This window comes from Rhinopithecus bieti, unplaced genomic scaffold (genome assembly GCF_001698545.2).
Source record: "Rhinopithecus bieti isolate Rb0 unplaced genomic scaffold, ASM169854v2 scaffold_6717, whole genome shotgun sequence".
NCBI classification, from domain to species: domain Eukaryota; kingdom Metazoa; phylum Chordata; class Mammalia; order Primates; family Cercopithecidae; genus Rhinopithecus; species Rhinopithecus bieti.
In genome coordinates, this window is record NW_016805334.1 from 360,997 (window position 1) to 384,007 (window position 23,011).

The following is a 23,011-nucleotide window of genomic DNA, read 5'->3' on the forward strand; positions in this document are numbered from 1 at the left end:
AAAAAAAAAAAAAAAAAAAAAAAAAAAAAAAAAATAAAAAAAAAAAAAAAAGAATCTCTTGAACCCAGGAGGCAGAGGTTGTAGTGAGCCAAGATTACGCCACTGTACTCTAGTCTGGGCGACAGAGAGACTCCGTCTCAAAAAAAAAAAAAGTTTATACACCAAAAAAGATATTCTGAGATATCCTATAGTTACCACTAACTTTGTGATAAAATTATAAAAATCCACAGCCACCTATAAATCTGAAGTCTGACCTGAAGTTTGAACGACTGGAGAAGACATCTAGATTTTCTTTATAGTCAATTTAGGATAATAAAATGCAAACAAATCATTAATGTCTACTATATGCAAGATACAGAAAGATGAAGGAAGGAGTAACAAATCATCCTTTGTGGAACTATTCAAAGCAAAAATGCAAAATACCAGGGAAAGCTTTGAAGAACCAAGATTTGAGCAGGTTCTTAGAATATAGATTGGATTGGATTGGATTTCAAGAGAGATGAACGTATAAAGCAGAAGTGGGAAGCCAAAAGCTTTTATCCAAATTAGAATTAAGCATTCTTTCAATGAACACTTGGAAATCAAGGTAGAAAAGTACCCCTAGGGCCTAGCTGAGGAGTCTGTATGTCGTTAGGTTTTGATAGTAACCAGTGCAAGATTTTATCATCAGACATACGGGTTTCTGAATAGACAGGCATTTCTGAACAGACATGACAGGATCAAAACAATGTTTGCGCAAACTGCCCTTCATCTATTGCGGATACATTGGGGGATGATGGAATATAGTGAAAGATAATGGGTGCTCATACAGCAGTCTAGACTTTAGGTGATTCAACTACTATATATTTAAGCTAGATTATCTTTTTTTTTTTCAATTTTGAAATCTGGATGCTCAAGCTATGCCTGCACAACCACATGAGGAAGAAGGAACAATGACAACAACAAAACACTAAATTTAAATTTAAGAATACTAATCTTAGGAAATAGATAAACCATTATTTGGGTACAACTAAAGGCAAGTGGCATAGACTCTTAAATATTTTGGGGAAGAAAGAGACTAAAAGAGATCTAAGGAAGAAAATGTGAACCTCGATAGTTTGAAACAGTTAAAAAGGCAGTGTAGAAATTGCTCAGGCAGTTTGATTATGGACTATTAGATGATACTTGGGTCTGATAATGGTATAAGGAGAATAAAGTATTTAGGGATGCAATATGCCTGCAGCTTTTTTCAAATAGTTTATAGGGGAGGGGGATGTGTAAGTGGTTAACTGAAGTCTAACTAGATGAGTTTGTTGTAAGCTTATGATGTTTACAGTTCTTCATGTTAAATTGAGGGTGATCACAGGAAGGGAAAGAATACTGATCTTTGAATTTTTGCCCTTATTGGTTAAGTTCTGTATTTAGTGAATTAACTGCATCCTACAAAGTCAAACTTGAAAAGCACATTTTAATTGGCAAATATATTTTTACATATGTTTGTAAAGTTCTTATTTTTTGGTAAACTATCAGAAGAGAACAATGATACAGAGCAGGGGTCAGCAGATGGATTCTGTAAAGCATCAACTTGTAAATATTTTCAGGTTTATTAGCTGTATGGCTCTGGTTTCTGTTCCCCGTTCCAAATGTTAAAGTCTACTGTTGTATTTTCTAAAAGTAGCCATGGACTGAATGTAGCTGTGTTCCAATAAAACTTACACAAAAGCAGGCAGTGGGCCATAATTTGTAACACCTGATTCACAGCATAATTTTGTCAGAAACTGTAAGTGTTCCTCAATTAAAGTGATTTTTTTTCTTGATTTTTGTCTGGGACTTACTGTTTTTCCCATTCCTTACTAGGATTTAACTATATAAAGATAGTAACTGCTCTAAATATTCTAATTTCCTTTATTTTTTTGAGATAAGGTGTCGCTCTGTCGCCATGGCTGGAGTGCAGTGACGTGATCATAGCTCACTGTAGCCCCCAACTCCTGGGGGCTCAAAACAGTCCTCCTGCTTCAGCCTCCCAAGTAGCTGGGACTACAGGTATATACCACCTCACCTCGCTAACATTTTGTTTTAGGAGATAGGGTCTCATTCTTTTGCCTAGCCTGGACTTGGAACTCCTGGGCTCAAGCAATCCTCCCAACTTGGCCTACCAAACTGGTAGGGTATTACAGGGGTAATCCCCCTCAACTAGTGTAAATATTCTAATTTTCAAATTTCCATATAATAGTATTGAGAGATGAAAACAAAAGGAAAAGAGTAGAAGATAGGAACCTAGCATCATACTAGTAAGTGTGCAGTGGAAAAGAACGTAGGTCTAAGACTCATAAGGTCTGGATACTGTTCAGAACCAGCTGATTCTGTATTCCTATGCAGTGTGTTTAATCTGCAGTTGAGCTTAGGCTAAATGACCTCTAAGATCCTTTTGTCAACTTTACTAAAATACGAAACAAATTAGGCTTTATAGATTAGACTCAGCATTGTATAAATACCAAACGTGAATAAATATTTTCTAGAAGCTGGTCTTAAATAAGTTGAATGAGTAATTGAGAAAGATTCTAGTGCAGCATTAACATTTAAATGTATGTGAAATTTTATCTCACTTGAGTTTACCAAAACACTGATAAATTGTATGCCTGCTTTTTAGGCAAGTTTCTGACAGGTCATCAATAATATTGAAACAGTATCCATGAAGTCTTTAAGTTGATCAATGTATGGCTAAAAGGAAAACCAAGCTTTTAAGAAAACTTGTTCACACTAATAGCTGAATGTTGTGAAAAAATAAGTGGGTAGTTGTAAGAGTATAGGCTAAAAGTTATGCCTTATGTGGCTAGAAGCAAAGTTAAGAGAACCAGTGGAGCACAGCCAGACATAAAAGCTGTGTTCCAAAGAAAGAAAGAATATAGGAAAATATAACTTTTAGTAACTCAAAATTTTAAAATTTTCAAACTAGAGCTCACGTAGATTCATAAATAGGTTTCAAGGATTTTGTGAAATCATATCAAAAGTTGCGTTTTTCTAGATTGAGGCTTTATAGCAGTTACTAAAAATCATAAAGGGATGTATAACACAACTCTGTAGATATGTTATCAGCTTTCACATTCAGTGACTTAGCAGCCTCATAAAGCTCTAAACATCAAACCACACTGTATCCTTAAACCAAGCTTCTCCAGCCACGGGGCGCAGAGCCAAACACAAATTCAAACTTTAACACATTATGAGATTTTTTTTTAAGCTCATCAGCTATCATTACTGTTGGTGTATTTTATGTGTGGCCCAGGGAAGCCAAATGATTGGACATCCCTGCCTTAGACTGAAATGTCTGTGGTGATAAAATTTCACTGCATTAGCATGACAATGTAGTAAAAATTCAAGCATTATTACCTGAAGCTTCTCTATTTCCGTCTTTGCAGCTTGCCTGGCTTTGCCAATGGCACAGCCCCAATAACCCTATTTAGAAAAAAAAAATTATATAGTCACTGAATTAGTATGCTATATATAATTAATGACTACTAATGTTTCTATTTATAACCTAGTGAAAGGATGTTAAATGACTTTTAAAAGCAAGTATGGAAAAATATAGTCAAATACATTCTGATGAATGCCAAAGGGCTCAAAAATATTAAAATACCAAACAATTCTAAAACTACCTCTATTTTAATAGAGGTATATCCAAAATATTTAAATTGCGTAATCATATACACTTTGAGACATTTTGGGGAACATGAATGGGAAAGATTTTAGCACTATGACAATGAAAAATGAAATTATATATTCCTGAGACACAGAAATAAAGTTAATTCCTACGAGTTCAGTACTCTAAACCCCAATGTTTTTATTCTGTAAATTTTTTTAAAGAAAAGGATGCACAGCCGGGCACGGTGGCTCATGCCTGTAATCCCAGCACTATGGAAGGCCGAGGCAGGCGTATCACCTCAGGTCAGGAGTTGGAGACCAGGCTGACCAACATAGGGAAACCCCGTCTCTACTAAAAATACAAAAAAATTAGCTGGCTGTGGTGGCAGGTGCCTGTAATCCCAGCTACTAGGGAGGCTGAGGCAGGAGAATCACTTGAATCTGGGAGCCATAGGTTGCAGTGAGCAGAGACTGCACCACTGCACTCCAGCCTGCGCAACAGAGTGAGGCTCCATCTCAAGAAAACAGTTAAGAAACGGTAATAATAGGCTGGGCACGGTGGCTCACACTTGTAATCCCAGCACTTTGGGAAGCCGAGGCATGTGGATCACTTGAGGCCAGGAGTTCCAGACCAGCCTGGGCAACATGGTGAAACTCCGTCTCTACTTTTAAAAATACAAAAACTAGCCAGGTGTGGTGATACAGGCCTGTAATCCCAGCTACTTGAGAGAAGCTGAGGCACGAGAATCCCTTGAATCCGGGAGGCAGAGGTTACAGTGAGTCAAGATTACACCACTGTAGGGCCGGACGCGGTGGCTCAAGCCTGTAATCCCAGCACTTTGGGAGGCCGAGACGGGCGGATCATGAGGTCAGGAGATCGAGACCATCCTGGCTAACACGGTGAAACCCCGTCTCTACTAAAAAATACAAAAAACTAGCCGGGCGAGGTGGCGGGCGCCTATAGTCCCAGTTACTCAGGAGGCTGAGGTAGGAGAATGGCGTAAACCCAGGAGGCGAAGCTTGCAGTGAGCTGAGATCCGGCCACTGCACTCCAGCCTGGGCGACAGAGCGAGACTCCGTCTCCAAAAAAAAAAAAAGATAACACCACTGCAGTCCAGCCTGGGTGACAGAGCAAGACTGTCTCAAAAAAAAAAAAGTAATAATTTAGGGAAAGCTCTTAGAAATCACATTTAAACCTTCTCTTTAAAAGGGAAGGCAGGGCAAGGTGGCTAATGCCTGTAATGCCAGCACTTTGGGAGGCCAAGGTGGGCGAATTACTTGAGATCCAGAGTTCGAGACCAGCCTGGCTAACATGGTGAAACCTTGTCTCTACTAAAAATACAAAAATTAGCCGGGTGTGGTGGTGCATGCTTCTAATCCGAGCCTACTCGGGAGGCTGAGGCAGAATTGCTTGAACTGGGGAGGCAGAGGTTTGGCGCCACTGCACTCCAGTCTGGGCGACAGAGCAAGACGTTGTCTCAAACAAAATTAGGTCCAGTGCGGTGGCTCACGCCTGTAATCCTAGCACTTTGGGATGCTGGAGTGGGCAGACCACTTGAGGTCAGGAGTTGGAGACCAGCTGGCCAACATGGCAAAACCCCATCTCTACTAAAAATACAAAAATTAGCCAGGCATGGTGGCGCATGCCTATAATCCCAGCTAATCGGGAGGCTGAGAAAGGAGAATCGCTTGAACCTAGGAGGCAGAGGAGGTTGCAGTGAACCAAGATCGAGCCACTGCACTCCAGCCTGGGAGATAGAGTGAGACTCCATCTTAAAAATAAATAAAATAAAATAAAAGGGATGACATGGCTGGACATGGACGCTCATGCCTGTAATCCCACCACTTTGGGAGTCCAAGGCAGGAGGATTGCTTAAGGCCAGGAGTTTGAGACCAGCCCTGGGAACGTGGAAAGACCTTGTCTCTACAGACACCAAAAAAATACAAAAATTCCCATGCATGGTGGCATAAGCCTGTAGTCCCAGTTACTTGGGAGGCTTAGGTAGGAGAATCGCCTGAGCCTCGAAGTTAAGAGGCTGAAGTGAGCTATGATTGTGTCACTGCACTCCAGCCTGGGCAAGAGTGAGGGGAAAAAACAAAAAAAAGACGTTAAATAGTTTTAAGACAGTGTTTATAGTAAAAAAGGAAAATCACATATTCAAAATACTATATGCACTGTATAGCTTTTATAAATAACATACTGAAAACAACAAATCTTTTCTCTGCCTCATATCGGATATTAATGATAAACAAGAAAACATGGTTGGGCACGGTAGCTCACACCTGTAATACTCCCACTTTGGGAGACCCGGGTGGGTAGATCTCTTGAGGCCTGGAGTTCAACACCAGTCTGGCCAAAGTGGCAAAGGCCTGTCTCTACTAAAAATACAAAAAAATTAGCCAGGTGGTGCACACCTGTAATCCCAGCTACCCAGGAGGCTGAGGCAGAAGAATCGTTTGAACCTGGGAGGCAGAGATTGCAGTGAGCCATTGTGCTCACGCAACTGTTGTTAGACCAACATCAGATCCAACGTGAGCCACTGGATCACGCCACTGTGTTCCAGCCTGGGTCACACAGTGAGATCCTGTTCCAACAAAAGGAAAAAAAAAAAAAATGCTGTTAGACAAGAGGTTGTTGTAAAAAAAAAAAAAAAAAACTCCTTGAATGAGTTTTTTTTAAATTTCATATAATCTTATAATGAGACTTAAATGCTAATGAAATACCATTAAACTAAAATAGAATTTCAAATTATTCAAAAGTACTCACGTATGAAACACCTGATGGGTCAATCATGTAGAGTTGCGCACCGTCATTCACACTGTAAGACCCTAACATGAAACTGCATAAAAGTATACAAACAGCTTAAACCACGGCAATAACATAAAAGTATTTTTGAAAAAATGATTAAAATGCAATTATATTTTGTTTCTGAGATAAATTACTAATATACATATAACTCATAGTACTTTCATACAGTGGTTTCAAATAATTAAAACTAGTACATACTTGAGATTATTCAAAATTCATGTAGCTTTGTTTGTTTGTTTAATATTAATCTTTCTGATTAAGGTCTCCTAGAAAGTCTAGCAGTACAGGGAAAGGAGTAATGATAAGATAGATGAAAATCAAAACTAATGAGAGGGCCCAAAAAATAAGGCATAAACACAAAAAGGTCAAGGGAACAAAATTCCTGGCAGAGAGTATACTGAATCCATGTGAAATCCTTCCCACCCTTCATTCTATTTTCCAATATCCTGCCAGTCATTTATCTGCAATAATCAGAATTGGTTCAGTGTATTTTTCTATGCTCAACAAATTAGGCTATTAGCTGATTGTATGAAATACTGATTTTCTGAAATTGCAACATACAGTGGGCACTGTTTCCATGAGTTCTGCATCTGTGGATTCAACAAACCACAGATAGAAAACTTTCAAAAAACATTGCTTTTCTACTGAACAACTGTGATTTTCTTGTCATTATTCCCTAAACGATACAGTGTAACAGCTATTTACACTGTATTAGGTATTGCAAGTAGAGATGACTTAACATATACAGGAGGATATGCACAGGTTATATGCAAATACTTAACCATTTTATATGAGGGACTTCAGCAACCTTGGATTCTGGTATTCATGGGAGGTCCTAAAACCAATTCCCCACAAAAACCAAGGGATGACTATATTTGCCTTAGAGTAGAAAAGAAACCAGCATCATCTTACACATCATCTCATATGCGGAATATTTGTAACTATTCAATTCCCATCCCTACTGTCATTTCCATCCATCTTCTACCCTGATATGAGACTTATCCTTCAGAATATATAGCTCATTGTCACTATTTTAAAGCCTTTTAACATTTTCTTTGCTGAAAATCAGCATGGAACACAGACTTTTACATGACTGGACCCCTTCCTACATCTTCAATATCATCTCTAAACCTCATACTCTACACACCAAGCATACTTAACTATCTCAGGCCCACATATTTTCATACCAGTTCCTGTGCTTGCAACTACCAAGTCTCCCTACAGCTCACACTCTTTTCCTTGCCTCCTGTCCAGAAACAGTCCATTCCCTAATTGTTGTCCCTTTATCATATCACCTCTAAGATTTTATCAATGTGACTTTACACCTGTGTCTCCACATCTATGACTAACTCAGTGCCCAATAGATGTTTACTGAAAAAGTTCTCTCTGGCCCGGCGCGGTGGCTCAAGCCTGTAATCCCAACACTTTGGGAGGCCAGGGTGGGCAGATCACTTGAGGTCAGGAGTTCAACACCAGTCTGGCCAACATGGCAAAACCCCGTCTCTACTAAAAATAAAAAAATTAGCCAGGCGTGGTGGAAGGCGCTTGTAATCCCTGCTACTCAGGAGGCTGAGGCAGGAGAATGGCTTGAACCTGGGAAGCAGAGGTTGCAGTGACCCGAGATCATGCCACTGCACTCCAGCCTGGGCGACAGAGAGAGACTCCATCCCAAAAAAAAACAAAAAAAAGTTATGGGAAAAAAAAAGTTATCTCTACTATTTTTGCTCCCTTGAAAAGAGTAGAGAAGTTTGATGAACTCAGAGCTCAGTTGAAAGGTATTCTACATAGTCTGAAAACAAAGTGTTTCATAATGTAATTTAAGTGAGAGGCTTAAGAATGACTAATGTCAGCCTGGGCAGCATGGTGAGACCCCATCTCTACAAAAAAAAAAAAAATTTTAATTAGCCAGGCATCGTAGCCCATGCCTGTGGTCCCAGCTACTTGGGACACTGAGGTAGGAGCATCGCTTGAACCAGGAGGTGAAAGCTGCAGTCAGCCATGATGGCACCACTGCACTCCAGCTCAGGTGACAGAGCAACTGTCTCAAAAAGTAAAACGAAACATAAAACACTAATGTAACATTACCAATAGAATAAAACTCGATTTTTCTTTAATATCTGTCTTAGTAATTAAATATGACTGATGATAAACAACTCAAAGGTAGGACTACAGCTGAGCACTCAGATGTTAGTATATGCACTATTTTGACTAAACATGTTTGACATTTTAAGTCATAAGCCAAACATGTCTTTTCATTTTAGAAAAATCTAGTCATAAGTCTTCTCTGTGAAGCCAAATTTGAATATTTATACCTATTCCAGGTCTTTATGCAGCTGAATCCCCACTTCACCCCAAAATAAAATATCAGCACTTTAACAGAAAGAAAAACTGTGCTTAATGGGAATTGTGAGATGTAATTTTGTATGGACTAATTACTGACTGCCAAAAATAATCTCCATTTAATAGCATATTACCTACAGGCTTCAAGTATATCAGATGGAAATTAATGAGAAAACTGAAGTATAACTGGCTGCTTAATGTTAACACAGCATATATTTAAAATTACCTAAGAATATCAGGGACTAATACCAGAGAGTTTATTATAATCAGATTAAAGTCATTGTTATCAGTTCCTTGTTTTATAATCACTTCAGATCTATATAGTCCTTTTCACTATTCAAACTTTACTTTTTTTTTTTTTTTTTTTTTTTTGTAGAGGCAGAGTCTCTATTGCCCCGGCTAGAGTACAGTGGTATGATCACAACTCACTCACTCCACTGTTGAACTCCTGGGCTCAAATGATCCTCCCAAGCAGCTCATAAGTAGCTGTGAGTACAGGCATGTGATACTGCACCTGGCTAAATTTTAAATTTTTTTGTAGAGATAGGTTCTCACTATGTTGGCCAGGCTGGTCTCATACTCCTGGGCGCGAGGGATTCTCCCACCTCAGCCTCCCAAAGTACTGGGATTACAGGTGTGAGCCATGGCACCCAGCCTCAAGTAGTTTCTATGTACACTGTTTTATTTAATAATTGCCCTAATACTTCTCGACAAGAGTTCCTATTTTTAAGTATGTAAAAGGCTAAGATGCTGGGGAACATAATAATTATCTATAGTACAGATCTGCCTTTTGAATAATTCACAAAATTTCATACCTGCAGCCAAAAGGTCTAACAGCACTGTAGAGTGTATATGCATGCACATACATGGCCACTCTGTCTGCAAGATGCTATGGAGGGAAGCAGAAGAGCTTATTAATAAACTTCTATTACTGTCCAAAAGGTTTCTCAACATGTTATCAACTTACTTTTAGTGGAATGTTGTAGCCAAAGTTAGATCTAAAGTTGGAAGCTTCTTCTCTTGCTATGTCTGCTAAAGAACGAGCATCTGCCAACAAACCTGCTACTGCCTGAAAAAAAAGCACCAATTTACTAGAGGAACACGTTCCTATCACAAATCAAAGTTTGCAATTATTATAGATTTACTAAATTTTTTTAACAAGTATTACCATTCAAAATAAACTTTTTTGGCTTAAAGGCTCTCTACAAGGCATTCTGATGCTTGAGTATGAAATTATAATTTAGAAATTTACTAAGTATAACTTCATTGCTTTGTTCAATGCTCATATTCAGGACTATTTCCTTTTTTTTTTTTTTCTGTGACGGAGTCTCGCTCTGTTGCCTGGGCTGGAGTGCCGTGGCGCAAACTCTGCTCACTGCAAGCTCCGCCTCCTAGGTTCGCACCATTCTCCTGCCTCAGCTTCCCTAGTAGCTGGGACTACAGGTGCCCGCCACCACGTCTGGCTAATTTTTTTGTATTTTTAGTAGAGACGGGGTTTCACCATGTTAGCCAGGATGGTCTCGATCTCCTGACCTGGTGATCCACCCGCCTCGGCCTCCCAAAGTGCTTGGATTACAGGCGTGAGCCACCGTGCCTAGCCAATTTTCAGGACTACTTCTATCATAAATCCTCTTCCCCTGATTTACTACCTCATTATAAAGAAAAAAAACCATGGGTCTTGGTCAGATTTCATCTTTTTTTTTTTTTTTTTGAGACAGTCTCATGCGTCACCTAGGCTGGAGTGCAATGGCGCCATCTGGGCTCACTGCAACCTTTGCCTCCCAGGTTCAAGGGATTCTCCTGCAGCTGGAATTGGCTAATTTTTGTATTTTTAGTAGAGACAGAGTTTGGTTTTGCCATGTTAGCCAGGCTGGTCTTGAACTGCTCACCTCAGGTGATCAGCTTGCCTCAGCCTCCCAAAATGTTGTGATTACAGGTGTGAGCCACCGTGCCTGGCCCAATTTTGATCTTTAAAGTTATTACAGGGTGAGGATATCTAATCCAAAAATCTGAAATTTAAAACATTTCAGAATCTGAAACAAACAAACAAAAAACAGAACTGCAGTTACTATGTATGTGCCGAGAAGCCCTCAGGCACTGCAGTGAAATCACATGTTAGTGTGGCATATTTTTCTTTTTTCTTTTTTTGAGACAGAGTTTTGCTCTTGTTGCCCAGGCTGGAGTGCAGTAGCGCAATCTCAGCTCACCACAACCTCGGTTTCCTGGGTTCAAGCTATTCTCCTGCCTCAGCCTCCCAAGTACCTGGGACTACAGGTGCATGCCACCATAGCCCGGCTAATTTTTTTATTTGTAATAGAGACGGGGTTTCTCCATGTTGGTCAGGCTAGTCTTGAACTTCCGACCTCAGGTGATCTGCCCGCCTTGGCCTTCTAAAATGCTGGGATTACAAGTGTGAGCCACTGTGCCCAGTCTAGTGTGGCATATTTTAAGTTTGGAGAAAAATGTCCAAGTAGTTCAGTTTGAACATTAGATCATTTTACTACATTCCTTTCAATGCCTTCACATCTTTCAGAAGCTAGGCTGTTAGTGGTTGCTATGAAAAAAAGTAAGTACTGTGCAAAAATCAGTGTGAAACAGGAAATGACAGTGGCTGCATCCAAAGTTGGGAAGTTGTACAGTGTACATACTAGAAATTTTGATTGCTTAAAATGAAAGAAAACATTTTAATTTTAAATAAAATATTTTCACTATATGTGTATTTTTTTTAAAATGGCTAAATTTTAGGATGTAAACACTAAGTTCTTTGGACCTAAATACTTAAAACGAATCCATTAGGTATTTTAGCCTAGAGAAGCCATGAGAAAAACTACTGGGACACTTATGGTACCATAAACCAACCAAATTTGAAACCCTCTAGCCTAGGACAGTTACAGAATTTAAAAGTGGTATCAAAATCTTTAAAAGCCTTTTTTTCCTATGCTACTCAGTAATAGTAATAATAATTACTAAGAGATACTGAGCACTCATTACATGTTAAGCATTTTACATAATAATTTTTAACCTCACAACAACTGTATGTGCGAAGTACTATTATCACCCTTGTTTTGCAGACAAGGAAATGGGTGTTTAGAATAACTTCCCCAAGGTAACCCATGCCAGTAAGTTATACCACTTAAAGAATCTTCTATTGCTTTAGAGAAAGCTTACTGTAAAGTCACATAATTCTCAAATCACTTGAAGATGACAACTGTGGAAGGAGGGAGGATATTAAGCCGTAATTTTCTCCAGCCCTCCTCAATGTCTAATGTTGGCCGGACACATTGGCTCATGCCTGTAATCTCAGCAACTCAGGAAGCTAAGGCAGGAGGATCGCTTGAGCCCCAGGAGTTCAAGACCAGCCTGAGCAACACAGCAAGATCATATCTCTTAAAACAAACAAAAAGTTATCCAGGTGTGCTAGCACACTTGTAGTTACAGCTACTTGGGAGGCTGAGGCAGGAGAATCACTTGAGCCCAGGAGCACAAGGCTGCAGTGAGCTATGATCATGCCACTGCACTCAAGCCTGGGCAACAGAGCAAGGCCTGCGTGTGTGTGTGTGTATATATTTATGCATAATTTTTTTCAAAATATAAACTTTTTCTATTACATACAAGAATACAAGATCACCTCCTACTAGCTAGGTTACAATCTAGCACATTTCATCAAAACATACCAGTTTCACTGGCAATAATAAATCTGTTCAGCATGATTCTTAGCAAACTAACACAAGAACAGAAAACCAAAAACCACATGTTCTCTCTTATAAGTGGAAGCTAAATGATGAGAATTCATAGATACAAAGACAGGAACAACAGACATTGGGGCCTACTTGAGGGTGGAGGGTGGGAGGAGGAAGAGGATCAGAAAAAATAACTATTGGGTCCTAGGCTTAGTACCCAGATAACGAAAAAAATATGTACTACAACAACAAAAAAGTCAAAAGAAAATGTATATATACACAATGGAATATTGTTCATCCTTTAAAAAGAACAAAATGCTAGGCTGGGCGTGGTGGCTCACGCCTATAATCCCAGCACTTTGGGAGGCAGAGGCGGGTAGATCACTTGAGGTCAGGAGTCCGAGACCAGCCTGACCAATATGGTGAGACCCCGTCTCTACTGAAAATACAAAAATTACCTGGGTGTGGCAGCGTGTCTGTAATCCTAGCTACTGGCGAGGCTGAGGCAGGAGAATTGCTTGAATCCAGGAGGCGGAGGTTGCACTGGGCTGAGATTGCACCATTGCACTCCTTCCTGGACGACAGAGTGAGACTCCACCTCAAAAAATAAATTAAAATATGGCCGGGCGCGGTGGCTCACGCCTGTAATCCCAGCACTTTGGGAGGCTGAGGCGGGCGGATGGATCACTTGAGGTCAGGAGTTCAAGACCAGCCTGGCCAACATAGTGAAACCCTATCTCTACTAAAAACATAAAAATTAGCTGGTCATGGTAGAAGGCACCCATAGTCCCAGCTACTTGGGAGGCTGAGGTAGGAAAATTGCTTGAACCCAGGATGCAGAGAGTGCAGTGAGCTGAGATGGCAACACTGCAATCCAGCCTAGGTGACAGAGAGAGACTCTGTCTCAAACCAAAAAGAAAAGAAACAAAATGACATTGATATAACCTTCACTGGGTTGTCAAAATTAAACAAGGTAATTTATGTAAAGAGCTCCCAGCATAGAACCTAATATACAAATATTCTCCTTTCTTCCTTTCCTTTTCAGGTGGCAGGATTAGAATCATTTCATTCTTTTTTTTTTTTTTTCCCCCGATATTGGTTCTTACTAAGCCAAGTCTGCCATCTATGTAGGGTAACTGCGGTATATACCAGTAGTGTATTTATGGCTGGGCTTGCAATTTAGTCCCTCACAACTTAGATACCAACTGCATGAATAACTTATTTCAGTGATGCCCTGTGAAACTATTATGGATGTGTTCACTTTTCCTTTTCATTAAACATCCTTTCCTGATGTTCCACCTTATATAAAGGCGTTTGCTATCTGATGGCATCTTTACTGTGACAGTGATCCCCACAAGAGATACAGAAAGCTAAAGATTCTTCACCTCTCAAGCATATGCCTTCATCAGTGATGTGTGCTGCCAAGATCTCATTTCTACGCATACTCCCCAGCCCTCTCCCTCTCCTGCTCTTCTTTCAGCAGCTTGGATTTTCCCCCATCACTAATAAGGTTATGAGAATACTGCCTTTCTATTTGACAGTGAACTGGACCAATGCAGTAATGCGCTCTGATTACTTTTTTGACTGCACAGTGATCTATTCCAATCAGTTACTTCAAAAGAAACTGGACAAGACAAAAAGGAACATTTTAAAACATGACCTTACCATTCCAACATGCCGATCAACATTAAAAAGTCGTTTGTTGGAACCTTCTTCATAAAGTTTAGAAAGGACTAATTTTTCTACCCCAAAGACAACACCATCTTTGCATCTGATTCCAATAGCTGTACTGAAACAAGAAGAAAATCAGTTTTTTAACTGAAAATAAACTTCATAAACTTAAGTTCAACAAAAAACAAAAACAAAAAACAAAATAAGTAACATTTAAGGCATGCCAAATACCTTAAAACATTTGAAAACCAGGAAAACACACTAAAGTGTAATAAACACATTAAATCCATATAAATATCATGTGACCCTCCCTCCAGAATCTAGTACATCATTTGACTAAAAATATATTAATATATAAGTATAAAAATGCTAATGAAACACAATATGGCGCAGTGTCTGACTTATGATAATTATGTTATAAACAAATGACATAAATTCATGCCCATTAAAAATGGTACATAACGCCAGGCGTGGTGGCTCAAGCCTGTAATCCCAGCACTTTGGGAGGCCGAGACGGGCGGATCACGAGGTCAGGACATGGAGACCATCCTGACTAACACAGTGAAACCCCATCTCTACTAAAAAAATACAAAAAACTAGCCAGGTGAGGTGGCGGGCGCCTGTAGTCCCAGCTACTTGGGAGGCTGAGGCAGGAGAATGGCGTAAACCCGGGAGGCGGAGCTTGCAGTGAGCTGAGATCCGGCCACGCCCCTCCAGCCGGGGTAAAAGGTAGACTTTGTTTCAAAAAAAAAAAAAAAAAAAAAAGTACATAACAGACATATAAAAGACAGGTTAGATACAAACTTAAAAGTTAACAGTGACTGCTCTGGGTAGAAGGATTATGATTTATTCTTCCTTTTGCTCATCTCTTTCTTCCAATTTTCCCATAATAAACATATTGCTTCTAATAAGTATATAAGAGAATGAAATATATGTTCTGCTACAACTGTTTAAAATAAAAAGATCTTAAAATAACCTCTTAAAGCCAGGCATGGTGGCTCACGCCTGTAATCTCGGCACTTTGGGATGCTGAGGCAGGAGGATCTCGTAAGCCCAGGAGTCCAAGACCAGCCTGGGAAACGTGGCAAAACCTGGCTTAACCAGGCATGGTGGTACACGCCTGTAGTCCCAGCTTCCTGGGAGGCTGAGGTGAGAGATTGCTTGAGCCCAGTTAGGTGGAGGCTGCAGTGAGCCAAGACTGCACCACTGCACACCAGTCTGTAAAACAGGGTAAGACCCTGTCTCACACACACACACACACACACACACACAACCTCTTTAAGTAAAATGTGGAGAAATTACATGCTGCCATTTCAAGATGAAAATGTGTTACACTTTATTGTTCTGTTCCTTTTTGGTAAAGGTAGTTCTGATTGGAAACAATAGAGACAAAATAAGCAATGCTTGATTGTACAGTTTTCTGGTAAAATTATCTCAACTTTCTCTTCTTTTTTTTATTTTAAAGAAATGGAGTCTTGCCATACTGCCCAGGCTTGACTTGAAGTCTGGAGCTCAAGTGATCCTCTCACCTTAGCCTCAGTAGCTGGGACTACCAGCACAACTTCTCAATTTTGGTTAACAGCATCACCAAACTCTACATCCTCCAGGTTGAGCTTCTATTTACTATTAATTTTTTTTCTTCAAAATTTCCTTCATGTCCACTTCTTTACAATAATTATACCAGCATTGGGATCCTTATAATTTCAGGCCTACATTACTACAGCATCTTTTCTACTTCTCTAATCCATGTTATCTAAGACCAGCCTAATTCCTAGCTTTGTTTCATTTTGCCAGTCATAATCTAAAAAGGGATCCACAACCTAAAAAGCAGGAGAATTGTGTCATTCACAGGTCTCTTAAAATCTGATGAAACTATGGCATTTCTTCCCAGAAAAATGAACAGATGCACACAACAAATTTTCTAAGAATTTCTGACACTCCTTCCCCAACACTTTAGGTGTCTTCCATGGCTCCCCTTGAAAGTTTAAACTCCTAAGAGTCTGGCCGAGCCCCCTGAGCATATTCAATTTCCTGTTATAAATTCTGTACTCTATTGAAGTTACCTCAGGGTCAACCTTCAAACACCTCATGTTCATTTTTGATTCCATGTCTTTGAGGTTATCCTGGATGCTAGAATACATTTCCTCTTCATCACTGCTAATTTAAATGAATTTCCCCAAAAGGTTTGCAAACTTACTTGAACTCAAGCTCTACAGGTCAGAATGTAACCTCAGGACTTTGGAAGGCCCAAGTGAGAGGATTGCCTGAGGCCAAGAGTTCAAGACCCATCTGGCCAACATTTTGAAACCCTGTCACTTTTTTTTTTGGAGATGGAGTCTCACTCTGTCTCCCCGGCTGGAGTGCAGTGGCGCGATCTTGGCTCACTACAACCTCCACCTCCCGGGTTCAAGTGATTCTCCTGTCTCAACCTCCCAAGTAGCTGGGATTACAGGAGCACACCGCCACACCCAGCTAATTTTTTGTATTTTCAGTAGAAACGGGGTTTCACCGTGTTTCCCAGGCTGGTCTCGAACTCCTGAGCTCAGGTAATCCACCTGCCTCAGCCTCCCAAAGTGCTAGGATTACAGGCGTGGCTCACGTTCAGCAGGAAGCCTGTCTTAATTATCTCAACTCAACATCTTCCTCAATGTTTAAAACATTCTTGAAAATCTGGAAATCTCTGAGATCCTCTCAGGCAGTCTTCAAGGTCAATTAATTTCAAAAGAATTCAAAGACTTCGGCTGGGTGCAGTGGCTCACACCTATAATCCCAGCACTTTGGGAGGCCTAGGCAGGCGGATCACTTGAGCTCAGTTTGAGACCAGCCTGGGCCACATGGTGAAACCCTGTCTCTACAAAAAATTAGCCAGGCATGGTGGCACATGCTTGCAGTCCCAACTACCTTGTGGGGCTGAGGCAGGAGAATAGCTTGAGACCAGGAGGTCGAGTCTGCAGTGAGCTGTAATCACACCACTGCACTGCAGCCTGGGTGACAAAGCAAGATCCTATGTTCTGCCCCTAAAAAAAGTTTTTTTTTTAAAAAAAGGAATAACAGGCTGGGCGCAGTGGCTCATGCCTGTAATCCCATCACTTTGGGAGGCCAAGGCAGGAGGATTACTTGAGCCCAAAAGTTCAAGACCAACTGAGGCAACACAGTGAGACCATGTCTCTTTTCAAAATAAATATTTTTTTTTTTAATAAGAAACTATCATTTGTTCAGTTTTGGTGTAACAAAGACAGGTTACATAGATCGTTAAAAAGAAGAACTTTTAGGCTGGGCACGGTGGCTCATGCCTATAATCCCAGCACTTCAGGAGGCCGAGGCAGATGGGTCACCTGACATTGGGAGTTTGAGACCAGCCTGACCAACGTGGAGAAACCCTGTTTCTACTAAAAACACAAAAATTAGCTGGGTGTGGCGGTGCATGCCTGTAATCCCAGCTACTCGGGAGGCTGAAGCAGAACTGCTTGAACCTAGGAGGCGGAGGTTGCAGTGAGCCAAGATCGCACCGTTACACTCCAGCCTGGGCAACAAGAGCGAAACTATGTCTCATTATAAAAGAAAAGAAAAAAAAGCACTTTCCTCACTTTTCTCTTTTGAGACAGTCTCTGTTGCTTAGGCTAGAATGCAGTGGTGCAATCTTGCCTCAATGCAACATCCACCTGCCAGGTTCAAGCGATTCTCCTGCCTCAGCCTCCCAAGTAGCTGAAACTACAGGCGTGTACCATCATGCCCGGCTAATTTTTTTATTTTTTTATTTTTTAGTAGACACAGGGTTTTACCATGTTGGCCAGGCTGGTCTTGAACTCCTGACCTCAGGTGATCTGCCCCCCTCAGCCTCCCAAAGTGCTGGGATTACAGAAGTGAGCCACCACGCCCGGCTGCATTTTTTCTTCACTCAGGAAAAAAACACATTTGTTTTAAGGTTTCAACTTTTAAAATATTTCATCTTTGCATAAATCTGACTTTTAAAATCATATTTAGGCTGGTCGTGGTGGCTCACACCTGTAATCTCAGCTCTTTGTAATCATGAGAAATATAGGACTGGGGCTACTCTTTGGGAGTGCAAGGCAAGCGGATCACTTGAGACCAGGAGTTTGAGACCAGCCTGGCCAACATGGCGAAACCCCGTCTCTACTAAAAATGCAAAAATTATCCGGGCATGGTGGCACATGCCTATAATCCCAGCTACTGGGGAGGCTGAGGCAAGAGAATCACTTGAACCCAGGAGGCAGAGGTTGCAGTGAGCCAAGATCGTACCACTGCACTCTAGCCTAGGTGACAGAGTGCGACTCAAGTCTCAAAAGAGAAACAGACATAGAAAATCTTTGCTGAATCGAACATGTGACTAACTGCAAAAGACATTTAAAACACAAGATGTATGAGACATAAAAAATAACAAGGTCACAAACCTAATGGCCAAGGAAGCCTATGATACAAATCAAGAATTTGAAAATGGAAAACAAAAAGATGATAATGAATGTGATTTTATATACTCTGCAACATGGATAATCTAAGTGGATAATCCTGGAATCAACGAGAAATATAGGACTGGGGTTCATGGAAAACATCTGGCCTAGAAAGAGATCTAGAAATGAATAGAGATTTGGGGACATATACTAATTTGTACCAAAGTAACATAACAAAGCCTAATCACCAAAAATATACAAAATAAAAGGAGACATGTAATACCTGGTTAAATGTTTCTTACCTACTATTTTCCACAGCCTTCATAGCATATTCAACTTGAAAAACTCTTCCGTCGGGAGAGAATGTAGAGGCTGACAGGTCATACTTAAGGAGAAAAGGCAACAGTAAGCTTGTATCTTTGGCAGTAATGACCATACAGTTTCTTCCCCTCTAAATGGCTTAAGCATCAGGAACATGTTATATCCCAACAAAGACCTTGCTTTCAAGAGAGGAAAGGGAAACTTGTCAAGAGCAGCAACAGTAGCTAAGGTAAAGCTATGTACCTTAGATTTCAGCTATTGAAGAGTAATGGAATCAAGTCCCAGGTGAAGTCAGAACACTTTTCACACAGATTACAAAACTCATTTTTGAAAAAGATTAATATGGGGCAGTAGAACCACCACTGGAGTTTGAACATTTAAATTTGTAACCATAACTCTGCAATTAACAAACTAAAAGACTTCAAACAAATCATTTGGCATTCACCAAGCACATAATGAGTATCTATTATGTTAGTCCACTACATGGAATACAAAGGTGATCACTCATTCATTAAGTCCTTCAATTTCAAATCAGACATGAATTTAGGTGCTAGAGATACAGCAGTAAATCAGAAAAGGCACTAAGATGAAAATAAAAGAGTAAAGCAATGGAAGGAACTACTACAGACTACATCATCAGGGAAGGCCTTCTGGGGCAGTAGTATTTAGGCTGAGTCAAACCTAAATGACAAGAAGCTATCCATTTAAGATATGAAGGAAAAGCCTTCTTGGCATTTGGCACAAAGATCTTAGGGTAGAAATAAGGCTACCACAGTCAAGAAACAGAAGTAAGGTCACTGTGTCCCGACCACTGTAAGCAGCAGAAAGAAGAGTAGACTGTGTTAGTGAGGTAGCTGAGGGTCAAATTATGTTGGGTCTTCCAGGCTGGAATAAGGACTTTGTATTTTATTCTAAATGCAACGAGGAATTTAAGCAGCGGGAGTGGTATGATCTACATTTTAAAAAACATCATTCTGGCTTTATGTGGAAAATGAATTCTAGAGAGAACAGCAGAAGCAAAGATAAGGTGTTCCAAAGATAGTGGTACTAGCTTAGACAAGAGAAGAGGTAGAAGGGAATACTTTTTCAGAGTATAGTAAAAAAATAAAAATAATAAAAATAAACTTGCAAGGCCTGGCGTGATGGCTCATTCCTGTAATCCCAGCACTTTGGGAGGTCGAGGCAGGCTGATCACGAGGTCAAGAGATCGAGACCATCCTGGCCAACATGGTGAAACCTCATCTCTACTAAAATACAAAATTAGCTGGGCGTGGTGGTGTGCACCTGTAGTCCCAGCTACTCGAGAGGCTGAGACAGGAGAATTGCTTGAACTGGGAAGTGGAGGTTGCAGTGAGCCAAGATCGTGCCACTGCACTCCAGCCTGGCGACAGAGCAAGACTCCATCTCAAAAAATAAAAAATAAAAAAATAAACTTGCTAAAGCGTTGGTTCTGGAAGTAAAAAAAGGAATTAGAGATGAATCACAGATGTTTTCATATGACCATTCACTGAGCTGAAGACTGTAGTAGATGCAAAATGGCAAGGTAAGGAGAAAACCCAGAGCTCTACTTTGACATGCAGTACAAAATAAACTATCAAATGGGCAGACATGTCAAGCAGACAAACAATTATTCATATCTGGAGTTCTTGGGAGAAATGAATACAGAAGATAAGCCTTCAACAGTGGTACTTTGAGTCTGTTTCCTGATCTGTTAAACCCAGATCATTAACCCTACCATTGTTACTAAAATATCCCACATGGTTATATTATCAAGTATTCTTTAAAAGGTTTGTAGAATGAAATACTATTAATTGAAGGTAATAATATAATTGCAAAGTCAGTTTGCTACAAGATTATTGAGTATTTATCTAAGAAAAGTATGGCAGAACTTTAGCATTCATAACCGAATGGATTAAACCATTCCAGACATAAATTGCCTATTATCAAATTTAGAACACTAGTACTTGAACTTAAGGCTGAGCATGAGAATCTTGTTAAGTAGAAATTGAGGAACTGAGAAACTCAGTATTCAGTAACTCTAGTGCAAATAACCAATAAATCTTGTAGAAACTGTATTTTCTATATAGAGAAGTACATAAAAGGAGTAAACTGCACATATACATACGTTTAACAAAGGAAAGCCAAACAAGTTAACAAGCCCCACTGCAAAATCCTCAACAGTCTATCAAAAGTCTGAAGCTGTTAAGTTCCTAAGTAACCATTTAAACGTTTACGCAATAAATGCCTACAAGTGCTGTTAGGTACTTTGTATAGACAAGGACAAAGGAAAAACTGAAGGATTCATCAGATTTAGTTATTCTGATCATTTTTATTAGTTCTGTTCCGACAGGGTTTCCAGTGACTCTTTAGCACACTTAAAGACAGAGAAGGCCCGTGAATCAGCAGCAACCTGGGAACTGCAAACGCAGTCCACAGAAAGCACGATCTCCAGACCGTGGAATCCCAAATCTCACTGCCTCGGTGGTTCTCAAGAGCACACACTATTTCAAGCCCCACGAGTTTCCACTTTCGGTTTCCCTAAGTGGCTGAAGAAAGTGACTCAGCAATCCAAAGCTGCTCCAAACCTCACTGCGGCGACGCCAAGCCGGCTACACCTGAGCTGAAAAGCTTCAGGAGTCATGGTCACCTGAGACGCAGGCCTAGCATATAGGGGATCAAGACGACCGGTCTCCAAACAGCTGCAAGTGGCCCACCCAGCCGAAGGCGGTCTCAGAGCACCCAGGGTCCGCGAAACCCATGTGGTCTGTCCGAGTTCCCTTCAACCCCAATCCTTAGGTTAAACTATCACACCCAAAGACAGCGAACTCACCCCGGTGCCGATTGAGCTCATCGTGCTAAACCCAACGGGACTCGTAAGGATTCCAGGCCTAGAGCGCTTCCCCTACACCACAGGATGCCGCAAACTAGTAACAGACCCGCTCATTGGCTGCACGGCCAACCAATAACCTTTTTCTCTGTGGCTCGTTCCGCGGCTCCGGACCCCAGGACCAGGGGTATTGTGGGAAAGAAGCGGTACGCGAGAGGCTGGCGGCGCGCATGTTCAGAAGCAATGGAGGCGGGGTTGGGGAAAGCAAAGGCTCCGCCTTCAGTTCCCGTACTTTGAGCTTTTTGGCGTCGTTTTGTCTGAGAAGCTGCTGTATTCCTTTCCTAGGAATTATTATTTATCTTTTTATATTATTATTCCCTTCTCCTCACTGTATTCTTTCTTTAAGCAAAAGGGAGAGATGTTCGTATATTCACAAAGAATAGAAAAAGCAGTAGGGGCGAAGTAACCTGTCCTTCTCCGCGTCCCCATTCTGACCCAGAATCTTGATGGCATCCCCCTCACCTTCTTTTATGCCAGGCTCTCGGGAAGTTTCGCTTCAAGGGTATCGTCTTTGAATTCAGCTTGGAATTTTACACAAGTATTAGTGCTCTTTCTATGAGTATAACGCTTTTTGGTAGAGTTAAAGATAAGTCTGATTAAAGATATTTATTGAGCGCTAATATATTCCACGTGTTCAAGAAAAAGCCGTAAACAGAGCATACCACCATTTCTAATGGAATTTGCATTCAGTAGAAAGAAATAGATAACAAGAAATAAGCAAAATAGTAAGAAGGAAGAGTGCTTAAATAGACAATGGAGGTACTAACTTTAGGCAGTGTGCTCAGGGAATGACTTTCTAAGTGAGTGATATTTAAACTAAAATAGGGTAACAAAACAGTGGTTTAGGGAACAGTAAAAAACTTGGCTTGCGCTAGGAACTGTCACGTCAGAGTGACCCCTCATTAAGTGGGGAAGAGTGACAGGAAGAGAACAAGTGCACATGAGACCAAATCTTAAAGTGGTTTGAATTTTAATCCCATTGTAAATAGGGCATCAGCATTTTTTTACTCCTAAATATTAATACGTCAGTGTGTATTTTCCCCCAACACAGGAACATTATTTTACATAGACACAGTATTATTGTGAAAATCAGAAAACTAGCAATACTATGATCTATCAACTTTCTGCTTTTTTTTTTTTTTTTTTTTTGGTAATTTTCCCAATAACGTCCTTCATAGCTAAAGAAAATCCAAGATCACACCTTGCATTCAGTTGTCTGCTTTAGTCTGGAAAATAGCTGCTTAGTATTTCTTCAGGTGTTTTTTTTTTTTTTTTT

At 40.4% G+C, this 23,011-nt stretch overlaps 1 protein-coding gene across 1 annotated transcript in view; it reads right to left on the minus strand.

The window, feature by feature from the left end:
• PSMA3 (proteasome 20S subunit alpha 3) overlaps positions 1-21,970 on the minus strand; it is a 27,227-nt gene extending 5,257 nt beyond the window's left edge. Inside the window, exons 1-7 of the mRNA XM_017872204.1 lie at positions 21,679-21,970; positions 18,830-18,912; positions 14,113-14,236; positions 9,735-9,836; positions 9,583-9,656; positions 6,386-6,458; positions 3,367-3,432 (exon numbers count right to left, since the gene is read on the minus strand). Of these exons, the coding sequence (XP_017727693.1) occupies positions 3,367-3,432; positions 6,386-6,458; positions 9,583-9,656; positions 9,735-9,836; positions 14,113-14,236; positions 18,830-18,912; positions 21,679-21,699 (543 nt within the window). The 5' untranslated portion in view covers positions 21,700-21,970. The remainder of the gene's footprint in view (positions 1-3,366; positions 3,433-6,385; positions 6,459-9,582; positions 9,657-9,734; positions 9,837-14,112; positions 14,237-18,829; positions 18,913-21,678) is intronic.
• Between the last annotated feature and the right edge of the window lie 1,041 nt (positions 21,971-23,011).